At 31.8% G+C, this 12,282-nt stretch overlaps 2 protein-coding genes across 2 annotated transcripts; one reads left to right on the forward strand and one right to left on the reverse strand.

Annotated features, from left to right (window-relative positions):
- The first annotated feature begins 205 nt into the window (after nt 1–205).
- Nucleotides 206–2,130, forward strand: LOC143909423 (uncharacterized). The gene is made up of 2 exons (XM_077427406.1): nt 206–325; nt 412–2,130. Exons 1-2 carry the CDS (start codon nt 321–323, stop codon nt 1,685–1,687), a joined length of 1,281 nt encoding a protein of 426 aa, XP_077283532.1. The 5' UTR covers nt 206–320; the 3' UTR covers nt 1,688–2,130.
- A 1,011-nt stretch (nt 2,131–3,141) lies between these two features.
- LOC143909908 (thioredoxin-related transmembrane protein 1) lies at nt 3,142–11,981 on the reverse strand. The gene is made up of 7 exons (XM_077428171.1): nt 11,649–11,981; nt 7,533–7,694; nt 5,796–5,970; nt 5,612–5,713; nt 5,451–5,531; nt 5,246–5,365; nt 3,142–5,138 (listed from the first exon to the last, which is right to left on the reverse strand). Exons 1-7 carry the CDS (start codon nt 11,861–11,863, stop codon nt 5,019–5,021), a joined length of 975 nt encoding a protein of 324 aa, XP_077284297.1. The 5' UTR covers nt 11,864–11,981; the 3' UTR covers nt 3,142–5,018.
- Nucleotides 11,982–12,282: the final 301 nt, after the last annotated feature.

Consider the following 12,282-nt stretch of genomic DNA (forward strand, 5'->3'; position numbering starts at 1 on the left):
TCTTCAATTAGACAAATATTATAAAACTTGTAGAATTTTTATGACCCAGTAATTAAACGTTAATAAATGTCAAAAAATTTCACCAACTAAAAAAAATTATTATTTATCATACGCTATAAGCTTTAATCTTCTGTGTAAAATAATTTAAATCGAGTTAAAGCTCTTAAATTTAATTCATACAGACTTTCAATGCTTTGCGAAGTTTAAGTATCGTAGTGTTTTTAATCACATGTGTATGTAAGTACGATATGGAAAATACACAGTTGAAGTTATTTTATATTCCAAGTGATATTTTATAAAAATCCACGTCAATATTTAAAATGAAGTAAGTCAAGTTTCATTCCACACATAACATCGAACATATGTACTTATTTATACCGTAATAATAAAATACTATATTTTGATTTATAGGTTGTTTACGTTAATTTTCATATTTGAATTAATATTTATCGTAAAAGCAGATGAATGTTCGCAAACAGCACAAAATTCAGTTATTAATATACTGAACGAATTCTACACTTTAACAACAATCAAAATCTTCGATGGGATTCCACCTAATCAATTGCGTTACTATGATGGTGATATATTTTATAAAGTCAACAATCGTACATTTGCTATTAGAAAAGATAGCAATAAAGAACAATTACTGAAATACAAAATTATATTTGGTACAAGATCCTCTTATGTAGACGATATGGGTAATAAAGTTATTTTGGAAAAAAATGCAATGCACATGAATACTTATAATTCCCAAAGAAAATTAAGAATAATCCCTGAAAGTGGTCATAAAATTAATCAATTCAATGTTGACTTGGATAAAAGTCGAGTATTCTTTATTGCATATGACATAAATTTCTCAACAACTGTTCCTACAGCTGGACGTCTTTACGCATTTGATACACAAAATCCCAATAAAGTTGGAGGAAGGATTGAAGTTAGTGATATTAAACAACTAGGGAATAAAATTGCATCTATTCAGATTGATAAAACATCAGGAAAATCCATTATTGCTGTCGAGATATCTGCTGATAGATGGAAACTGTGCAAGTTAGAATCTGTGGAAACTTCGTCGTGTAAAGTGCCACACAAGGAAGGCATTCGTAAAAATGCTCTTGAAGTAGCAATAAAGCTTGCAGGTGAACAAATTTTGACAATGTATCAAGAAGCAATACTTGGCAATGAGAAATCTGAAATTTTAAATCGAAAAGATGCAGTTGCATTTCCAAATGGTGGACCAACAAAAATGTATTTAGGTAGTCAAACAAAACCTGCTTATGATCCATCAGCAGCAGATAACTTTGATGCATGTGGTAGTAAATTTGATGTAATGACCCAATACATTGACAAATTGAAAGTTGAACTGAATACTGTTAATAATCAATATGAAAAATTATACTTACTTGTGTTTTCATCTGCAGTCATGAAAAGTTTAGAGGAATTCAAAAGATCTTCTACAGATTTTATTCCAATCAAATCTGTACCATTTAAAAATGTGCCAGCTACCGAATCAAAAAAGTATGTATGTGTTGTTGAAGAAGAATTAAAATCAAAAGTTGGAGATTTTAGTGACGCCACTTCACTTTTATCTGAAGTAAGTACATGGCTTCAATTCATTATTGATTCAATGAACGGCCCCGAAACACAAAAAAATGGTGCTGGAATTATTGAAGCAAGATTTGGTGAATAGTATATACATATGTATGTATATTAAAATAAAATGACACATATAAAATAACATTTAATAATAATGAAATTGGTTTAAAAACCTAATTGTTGGAATATTGCAATGATTCTTATTACTATTCATAATTGAATTAAAATTTTCAAATTAGTTGTATGTATTAGTATTTCTAGAAAATAAAAATATTACGAAGATGTAAAATATTATTTATTTATAGTAATGCGTACATATAATATATAAGAATAGTAATATATAAATCCAAAATGTATTCTTTTATCAGCCCAGTCATACCGGCAGTCTCCTTTAAGGCATCTACATACAATCTTACATCGCTCCATTAGTGTTCGTACACTGATATTTGACAAAATTTCGCTATAATTTTTAGTAAAAATTGTTTATTAATATTTTGTTTATTTCAATAGCGTCAAAATAAATTAAATTATGCTATTATGGAATATTTTCATAATTTTAATTCATCAATTTATTCGTCACAGAATAAATTGATTTTAGCATGGAAGTTGAAAAATTAGTGTTCGTAAAACTTTACGTCTATATTTACATGTAATAAAATTAAAAAGTACATTTATTTGGCACCTCATTTATATTTCTGATAGCAAAAGGTTAAACAAGATAGTATAATTTAAACTCTGATTACTTTACCATTACATCCTAGTTGAGAGATGAATAATATTATACATATGTATAGTATAATATTATATAATTAAAAACGCTTATTTCTACTCATTTTAAATTTAAGGTGTATTTCGATTTTAATAAAACGAAAAATCCAATAGCATCATTAGTAAAATTAAAAAAACCGTGCAAATAAGCATTGTTGATTCCGTACTCCTTATAATATGTGTATCAGACATTAAAAATATTTTTTAAATTTCTATTAGGGTCAAATGGTCAATTAATATTTACTACGCGTCCTTAGACCACAAAGATGTAAGCTCCGCTTTACCTAATTTATAGGGACTGTGTTTTAAAGATTACAACATACCACGCAGGCTGAATACTAAAATCATAATTTTTGATAATTCACTATAGTCCGTTATCCTTCAATCATTTTTAGAAAGTAATTAAACATGATTTTGATATAAGTAATTTGTGTTTCGCTATCAAAAGTTTGACAGAACATTTTTAAATGGAAAAAATAAAACATTTGAAAAGTTACTAATGTGCTCCGACAGGATATCAAACAGAAAATTAGGAGTTGTTACCATTGCGGTCTAAGAAAGCGATGTTTTAATCTAATTTAGAATTGGCTTTCATGCAAAATATATCAATTGCAAAATTATTTAAAAAACCCTGTCAGCCAAAAAATACCAGAAAACTAGCTGAATTTATTGGTGTTTACTTATAAATATATATATATATATACATATACATATGTAAATATGTATACTTGGGATATAATTAAACTATAAAAAAAGATAACGTAAAATGAAAAAAGGTATTGTGTTAAAAAAATTTATTAAAAAATAAAGAAATGAAAATTCGTGAATATATTAACAAAAATATCAAAAACAAAAATGAAATAAAAAAAATGCTTAAAAGAAACACACATAAGAAAAATTATATTTAATGCTAAATGTACAACTAAATACCATAATTTCAAAAGTATGACGTATCTGCAAGTATTCATAATATGTATATCGTTTCATATCTAATTGATATTTGAACAAACATACACTGATCTTAAGCAGCGTTCAGTATTACTATCGATCTGTTGTTTTACCAAAGGAATAGTGAATCTTGCAGGCATGTACTAGTATTTAACAAATACCCAAAGTTTATGCTCATGTCATCGTCATTTGGCAGTGGCGATATGTAAATATTGGAATTGTGTGTGAATTCGTGGAATTGTATATATGTGATGCAATCAACAAGATTCCCAATTAAATATTTAAACATATGGCCACACATCAATCGTTTATAAAGACATCCTACTTTTGAAATTATCGTACCTCTGAATATATGTATGTATGTTTACACATGTAGATATCAGTAACATGTAACTTGAAGAACGTGCCATTTACAATAGTTTCAAGATATTTTTGTTCATTTGAGCAAAACTATAATTCCATATTACTAATAAATACATATACATATGATCTACAAAAATGTAAGTACAAAAATAGGCGAAAATTCATTTTAAATTAAAGCAGTGTAAAATCTCTTAGTAACAATTATGTAATGAGGTTAATAACAATAGTTTATTTGTTTGCATTATTATATAGTATACAGACATACATGTAAAATTTAAATACACATGTATGATGTTGTATTTTGGAAATTTGTTTACATTCACTGGGTATTTTATTTAATAACTATAAAAAAAAACCGTTACTCAAAAGATATAAATAAACACATAAGGACACCACATTTGATCAAATAGAAATATTGAAAAAAATACATGTGCAAAAATTTTGAATGAGCGATACTTTACGTATGTGCAATGTGCTTGTTCTATGTATAAATGCATTTTTGCAAGAAAAAATTACTAGAAAATGGAGATTGAATATAGATTTTTTTTTAAATAGATGAGCTTATTTTAAAAATATTATACTAAATTTTTACAAAAAAAATGTCTTGTGGAAATTTTAATTTCAAAAAAATACTGACACAAAACTGAATTTGAAATAATATATCACAAACATAATAACAAGGAAAATAGAAATAAATGCATTGATTCGAATTTCGTTACAAACTATTCAAATGGTTAAATGGAGATCACAGTCAAATGCAGCTGGTATGAATATGAAGTATTTTTCGAAATTATCGATTCACAGTAAAATATGTAAAACTGATAGACATACCGTATCAATAACCTCTAATCTCTAATTATTTCACAGCTAACTGAAAGCCTAAAATTTTCAACCCATAATACTTTATTGTCAGATTTTTGTCATCAATTTATTTTAAATGAAAGAAAAATAAAACTTAAAATTATGAAAATTCGAATAATTACGTTGTAAATATGAAGATTTAATAATATATCAAGAGAATACAAATTTTTATACAAATTTCATTAACATATAATTTTATCAAATTAAAAAGTAATACGAAATAAGTACACATCTACGATTTCACACAAATGTGTACATATTATTGTAACATTTAAAACCACACTTGGACAAGAAAATATGCAGTCAAACAAAATACTCATGACAAATATTTACAAGCCTATTATTTATTTCAGCAATTAGCGTAGAGTATTTTGATATGTCTATGTGAAGCCTGATAGTATCCCAATAAATAAAAAACTATTTATAATGAAATTTGTGCCGGTCTCGTGAAACATAGGCTCCCGTTATATACTTGGCCGTAGAAATTATTTTTCTTTACGAACAGTCTTTCTCCTTCTTACATTCGGACTTGATTTATTGTCTTTATCACTTGCACCGCTTCCACTATTTTCGATTTCTTTATTTTCTTCTTCTGAATCAGATTCCTGCAAAAAATAAATAATATATAAATTTAATAATTTGACAATAAGAAACACATTGGATTTACAATATAGAAAAATAAATGTTATTTATCCGCGTTGTAAAGACTCACTGGGGTATCACTAGCTGAATTTTTTTCTTCATCTTCATCTTTGTCATCTTGAGTTTCATATTCCTCTGAATTATCTTCCTCTTCATCGATTAAATCATCATTCATTACCTCTGCTTCTTCCTATAAAAAAAAAAAGATGATTTATATATAAAGCAATAAAATAATACAAATCGAACAAAAATTGAAAGAAATCAAATAAGCTCACGGATTTTGTTATCGGAGAAGGTTGTGGTCGTTTGTCAGTGGCCTTTTGAGGATATAAAAAGTCGATACAAGCAACCATTAACTGTAATATAAAATCGATGGGCATGAAAATGCATTCAAATATTAAAATATTCAAAGTAAAAATAAAAAATATATGTTAACCAGTCCAATGATGGATCCCAGAAGAATTGTTGCTAAAGCGAATACAAGATACGATCCCCACGTTGGGAGACCATATTGTTCAAGCAAAATATTATGTACCACCTGAAATGAAATGTTTCGAGTAGATATTAAAGATTTCTAAGATAATATATAAATCTTGAAAAAAGTAACAAAGCAAAATTACCCGAAGCATTTGAGACATTTTGAAGAAATAGCTGACATACGACATTTGAATGCTATCTGGATTTTTCCACCAAGATACCGGTTCTGTGGCTTTCCACCGTTTACCTTCTACAAATGTAAATAGGGAGTCGTGATCTCTCGGACCTTTATACTGTCTAAATTCACCATTGATTACACTGAAATTTTTTAAAGAATCATTGTATATAAGAATTTAAAATTAATAACCTTTATATTTTACATGGTTAACTTCGTATATTAATTTGAAAAGTCAATTGGATACAATAAAGGGTTTTTCATCTGCCCCTAGAATAATCCCTTCAGGAATTCTTCAAGGTTCTCACCTTGGACCACTTCTGTTTATTATTTTTATTAATGATCTAATCCCTCTACTGAAGTGTCAATGCTTACTTTATGCTGATGATCTTAAGGTTTTCCATCCTATCAATATTGTATCGGATTGCTTAAAATTACAATCCGACATTGATATAATATCTGAATGGTGTAATGTAAACCTTATGCATCTCAATATTTCTAAATGCTTCTCATTGACACTTTCCAGAAATCATAACCTAATTGACTTCACTTACAATATTGATGACGTAGATCTTATAGCGAAAAACTGTGCCAAAGACTTGGGTATACTTATAGATTGCAAACTATCATTTAGTGAACATATTAACCATATTGTCACTAGATCAGATAAACTCTTAGGATTTATCTGCCGATTTGCGAAGCCCTTTGAGAATCCCCATACTCTGATTCTGCTCTATTACAGTTTGGTTCGCAGTAATATGGAGTATGCCTCAATAGTATGGTCTCCTTATTACCAAACTCACATTGAGCATTTAGAGACAATTCAGAAGCGTTTTTGCGCCATTTATCATATAAGACTGGTCTTAAAAAACTGTTACCATCTTATAATGACAGACTTTCTTTTTTCCATATTGCAAGTTTGTCTCAGCGCAGAAAGGTTTCTGATTTGTTAATTTTATACAAGATTGCTAATGGTACTCTTGACACATCTGTTTTAAATGAGATTAACTTTAACGTTAGTGCCCGATTCACCAGATGTACAAATCTTTTTTATCCACCAATTTGTCAAAGCAACACTTCTTTCAATAGTGCAATTGTTCGTATATGCCGTATTTACGATAGCTTAGATGCTTGTCCCGACCTCTTTAGTGACTCTTTTAGTATTTTTAGGACAAAGGTGAAGAAAATAATCTGTGGTTGATTTGCTTCTTCACCTTCATTGTCTTTCTTTTTTACTTTATCTGTTTCTTTTATTTTTTTTAAAATCTTGATGTTTTTGTAATTTTACTTTTTTACATTACCATGTGGTGCTCACTGTAAATGGAATATTATATTTTTATTTGTGTGTATTATTATTTTTTGTCTCGCTATACAACTTTCTTTTTATATTTTATTCTGTATGTGTGCCTATTTAAATAAATAAAATAAAAAAATAAAATTAATAAGGCGGAAATCGTTAACACGAAAACGCCTATAAAAAATCCTGCATTTATTGTTAAGCTAATGCTAAGCACAAATACACTTCGTATCTTAGTAGGCCAAAAATATAAACGGATAGTCACCACACAGTTGATGAAACTTTTAACTATGTATGTAACTCAACATTTGCATTTTATACTTAAAGTTCGTGATACGTCTGAAGTGGTATTTTTGTTTCTATGGTTTCGTGTTAAAGGTTTTCCACTGTATATATGTAAATATTTACTGATATATTGTGGGCAGCGCTGTCACTAAGAAACGTCCAGACAATCCCGGTGCGGTTGTAACGTCGATTTCAGCAACATTGATTTTAAGTACTTTGGCACTAGATCCCAAATCATCCCATGTACCCTTGAGAGATGTGCAGGCAGGACACCATGGCGCCATGCTATATAACAAAAAAATATTTTAGTAACATATGTACATATATGGAAATCTTATTCAAGGGAAAATTAACTGCGTTCTAAGTATCATATTTTTACAGATGTGGTTTTAAAAGTTTACATGATGATGTATTGCACAATTTAAGTCAGCATACCACAACCTGGATTATGTTAAATCTGCATTGTGAGTATTGAAGGGTCCGAATGATTTCGTTTATATTTTCTTTGTTTATTTTTATTTTTTAAATATATACCAGGAAGGGCTTATAGGTAACCCCAATGAGCCTCCCTGGCCAATTACATACATTGCAGCATTTTTTTTATTTCTTATACAAGTCGCTGAATTACCAGACACTGAAAAACTCGCAAATTAACGAGACATCTATGAATTGTACATAAATTTTATTGTACATTAATCAATCTCAAATAGTGGTGACATAGTAGGTAGGAAGGATATATTTAGCCAATTTTACCGGGAGCCGTTTCAACAATGAAATCAGAGAAAATTGGCAAACTCCGATAGGAAACGATCGACCTGGAGTCACAAATATCCAGGTCTGACCAGCAGCACTACAGATATACGCAGGAAAATTCTTTTCAACCGAGGTCAGCTCATGGGATCGAACCCGGCGCCTCTCGACGCTAAGCAGAAGCTTAACGACCGAGCTATGCTGCTGGCTACTCAGTCATACTCGGATGATATTTACATCTTTATGTTAGATACAGACACCTAATGTTTTTTTATTATTTTAAATTGGTGTTCCTCGAAAAATATATAAAAAAAACACTAAGGAAGGTTAAAGACCACTGCGTATAAATAGATATAAAGAGTTAACATTAAAAAAGGTGGAATTTATTCTATATGCTATTTGGATATGCTTATCATATGCTCAAAAGTTATATGACTAAAGATAGGAGTCCAGTTGGGGCAAGATCAACTTGTCAATCAGCTGCATTGATAACACTTTATATAAATAAATAAAAATAGTATCTGAAGGCCATTAGAAATATAACAGGCAACACTTTCTTCTTCCAATATCCCCAGCATTAGTGATATTGAATAAATAGTCAGGGAGCGACCTTTATTCCGTGAAATATATGAAGAAATTTCGAAAATGAAATATATGAAGAAGAAATGAAGAAAAACGTGGCATTTACGACTTTAAATTCTTGCTTTAATTGAAATCTAATCTTTACATACGACAAAAAACAACTATGTATAAACTTTATATCAAATCATAAAATCTACATACATATATTTATGTACATATGTTAATTGAATGATAAATAATTATTTTCAAGGTAGAGATACTCTTGTTTTGAAATTATTTTATTATATGTAATGGCATTTGATTCTACTACATACATTTTATTTTAAAATGAGTTTATTCAGACAACCAATTTGTATAAATTAATAGCAGAAATATTGAAAATAGAGGAAAAATAATGAAAAGCAATTCTGTTTTTTTTTAAATAGTCGACAACATTAATTAACATTATTTTGAAATAAAAGCGGTATCAATTATTATATGTATAATGTTACAACGAATTTTAAAAGAAAAAAATAATTCAGAATGTTTTCAAGGTGCGAATATGCCTTCCAAATTAACACATAGCTGCTAAAATTGTCACAAAAAGAAAATTACAAAACAAAATATAAGCAAATGGCGTAAAATGTTCAATCTAAGATTCACAGACGACACCACGTTAATGGCCAGCAGTGAGGATGAAATGGCTGAACTATTCTGTAGAATAGAAATATAGAGTAAACACCAGGGTCTAGAGATAAATTAAAACAAAACAAAAATCCCCATCATTGACGGATACGAGTCGCTCACAAAGGGACATGTTGGATGCCATCGAAATGTGGTGCCGGAGGCCGAAAGTGTGCACTCCATAAGTTATAAGACGCATGAACATCTCCATCCTCAAATAGCTGGCAGTTTCAGACAGATTCTCTACAACATGTAGTAAAAGGTTTCTTTCATACTTTGGGCAATTTGTCAAGAAGAATGTGGAGAGTCTAGAGAAGCTGGTGGTCACTGGAGCAGTAACGGAAAGGCGAGCGAGAGAACAGTCTCCCATTAGATGGTCTAACCAATTTAAATAACTGACGGGATCGTCCCTAAGCGCTGCTTTCAACTTGGCACAGGACCGGAAGTAGTCCACCGCATTCCAGATGATATAAATGATTGGGTTTGGTGTTCACGAATGATAGATTGCACATCAGATGACGAGTAACCTTTCGATGTGCACAGATGCAATTATTAAAATGGTAATTATTAAAATTGAGTTGGATCTTTCTGGCGAGTTTAAAAAGGAAAAATTCGGAACTAAAGTATCAGAAGCGCAGAACGTATACAGGGTAGGTATGTCGGGACTTCGGGTAGATTTCGCTTAGTGTAAGGCTGGCCGCGCACTAGGCAGCCAGGCTGCCGCAGCCAAAATATTGAGCAGCCAGTTTCGGCAGCCAGAGTCGACGGCCGGTAGTCACCCTTCCGTCAAGCGATATGGACGTAGAAGAAATAATTCTTTACCTCTTGTTTCGTAAGAAACGCAAAGCAAAGAGAAGATTTTGGATGCATCCTCTTCCTCTGGAACGACACTCAAAAGGCTTATTTAATAATTATTTTATGGATCTTCGTAACGATTTTTTAACTTTACAACAATGTCAGTGAAATCGTTTGATAACCTCTTGAACAAAATAAGAAATTCAATCACGGGTACTAATACTCGTATGCGAGCTTGTATAATTCCAGAAGAAAAATTGATAATTACTTTGAGGTGAGTACATAAATCAAATATATTTTGTTTATTTTTAGAAGCATTTATTCTTTTATTTTTTACATTTTTTAGAATGTCAAGTATTTCAGTATTCTGAGTATTTGATACATTTGTATCGGTTGGTGATAACCGCTCATTATATGCCGTAGTACGATTGCGATATTGCCCACTGCTGAAGGTTTCCTGTTCATGGTTTGGCTGTGGCAATATTGCCCATTAACTGAGGTTTCTGCTCCATAATTCGATTGTGGCGTATATCTTCGGCTATATGTTGCTGGTTCATTATCAGCATAACCTTGGCGAAACAGACCAAATTGCGAATGCCGAGTTTCCATAGGTTGCGGTTGTGCTCTTTGTATGACGTCCATTATCTCCATTCTGGCAAATAAATTGAGAATTCATTCTTTTCATTTTCTGCTAAGCTTTCCTCACACATTGTATTTGTGATTTCTTCCCATCTTCGTATTTTCACATCCCGATTACTATATTCTTCTGAAGACATATCCTATATTGCCTTACGAATTAGTTTCTCTGTATCGAAACTCATTTTCAAAAAGAAGTTAAAACTAGTTTCGGAGCGTAAAATACTTCTGGCTGCTACGACAAGTGCGCAGAGACTGAAGGCAGCCACATACTAGCCACATACATTCTACCTTGCAGCCAGCTGGCTGCCGTGCAATCGTACGCGATCTATTGGCTGCCGCAGCCAGGAATTCTTGGCTGCCTAGTGCGCGGGCTCCAATGAGCCACCGTATGTTAGATTGGCTGCGGCAGCCTGGCTGCCTAGTGCGCGGCCAGTCTAAGTGCGAGCAGTGCTAACGCATAAGGTACACGTGTCGTTAATCTGTGGTTCAGTCTGTCTGGCGCTTGTCGATCGTTTGCACCGCATCGAAATGATCACGACGCTGAGCATTGAGCAAACGAGAAAGAAGAAGAAGAAGAGGCAAATATTCGAAAAAGACGATAGAAATGGCTAAGATGGATCGAAGGACGGACTTTTTTTGGGTCAACCGAATTCAATACTATCGTTTTTCAATTGCGCAAATGTACATAGAATGGTTTGAAACGTATGTACACCATACAAGGTAGTGGCGCAATAATAAAGCAACTGAAAGTGAGGTTATGACAGCCGTCACGGTTGGATGCGGCGCTTCGAATGGTTGATCGAAACTCACAATTCCAGCATCCATTCGTCGTTGAGCGTCAGCGTCCAGTTGGTTTCGTCCAGCTTGACTACTTTGGATGGAGCGAGGGCTGCTGTGGCGAGAGTGGTTTGCCACACGACCGCGACGAGACACAGCGACACGATCAGCGGCAACTTCATGACTGCTGCACCCGCACCTGCACTTCTACTGAAAATTAAAACTCGGCTCCGATTGCCACACCACATTTCGCCGAACGACGACTGTCAAACCGACTGCGAGCTACTGTAGCACTGCTCAGTTCAGCCAACTCACCGCACCGCACCGCACCGCACCGCACTCATGCTGCGTACGGATCAAACCAACGACGATTTTGGTCCAACGTTTTAACCAGCAGGATAAAACCAGTAGCGTACAAAATATCGAAATAAAAATTAAATTTAAAAATTGAAATCAAATATCAAAATTAAAAATATTATTATTATATTAAAATTAAATTCAAATATCAAAATAAAATTATAATCAATATATTAAATTTAAAATAAAATATTGAAAGTTAAAACAGAACATGCCCAATTTAAATAAATTTTCGAGATTGACCTAAAATTAGATCATCAGCAATCACATACAGGTAATCCTCGACTTTTGTTTGTCGAAGATGTTTTGA

The sequence above is a fragment of the Arctopsyche grandis genome, chromosome 3 (assembly GCF_051622035.1).
Source record: "Arctopsyche grandis isolate Sample6627 chromosome 3, ASM5162203v2, whole genome shotgun sequence".
Taxonomy (NCBI): Eukaryota; Metazoa; Arthropoda; class Insecta; order Trichoptera; family Hydropsychidae; genus Arctopsyche; species Arctopsyche grandis.

Bases quoted from the DNA above. Each gene is read 5' to 3' on its own strand.
- LOC143909908 (XM_077428171.1), bottom strand. From the start codon at position 11,863: ATGTGGTGTGGCAATCGGAGCCGAGTTTTAATTTTCAGTAGAAGTGCA. The intron at 5,971-7,532 runs GTAAATATTTAC...AAAAAATTTCAG, and splicing joins GCGCTGCCCACAATATATCA to TGTAATCAATGGTGAATTTA. The intron at 5,532-5,611 runs GTTAACATATAT...TTTATATTACAG, and splicing joins TGGGATCCATCATTGGACTG to TTAATGGTTGCTTGTATCGA.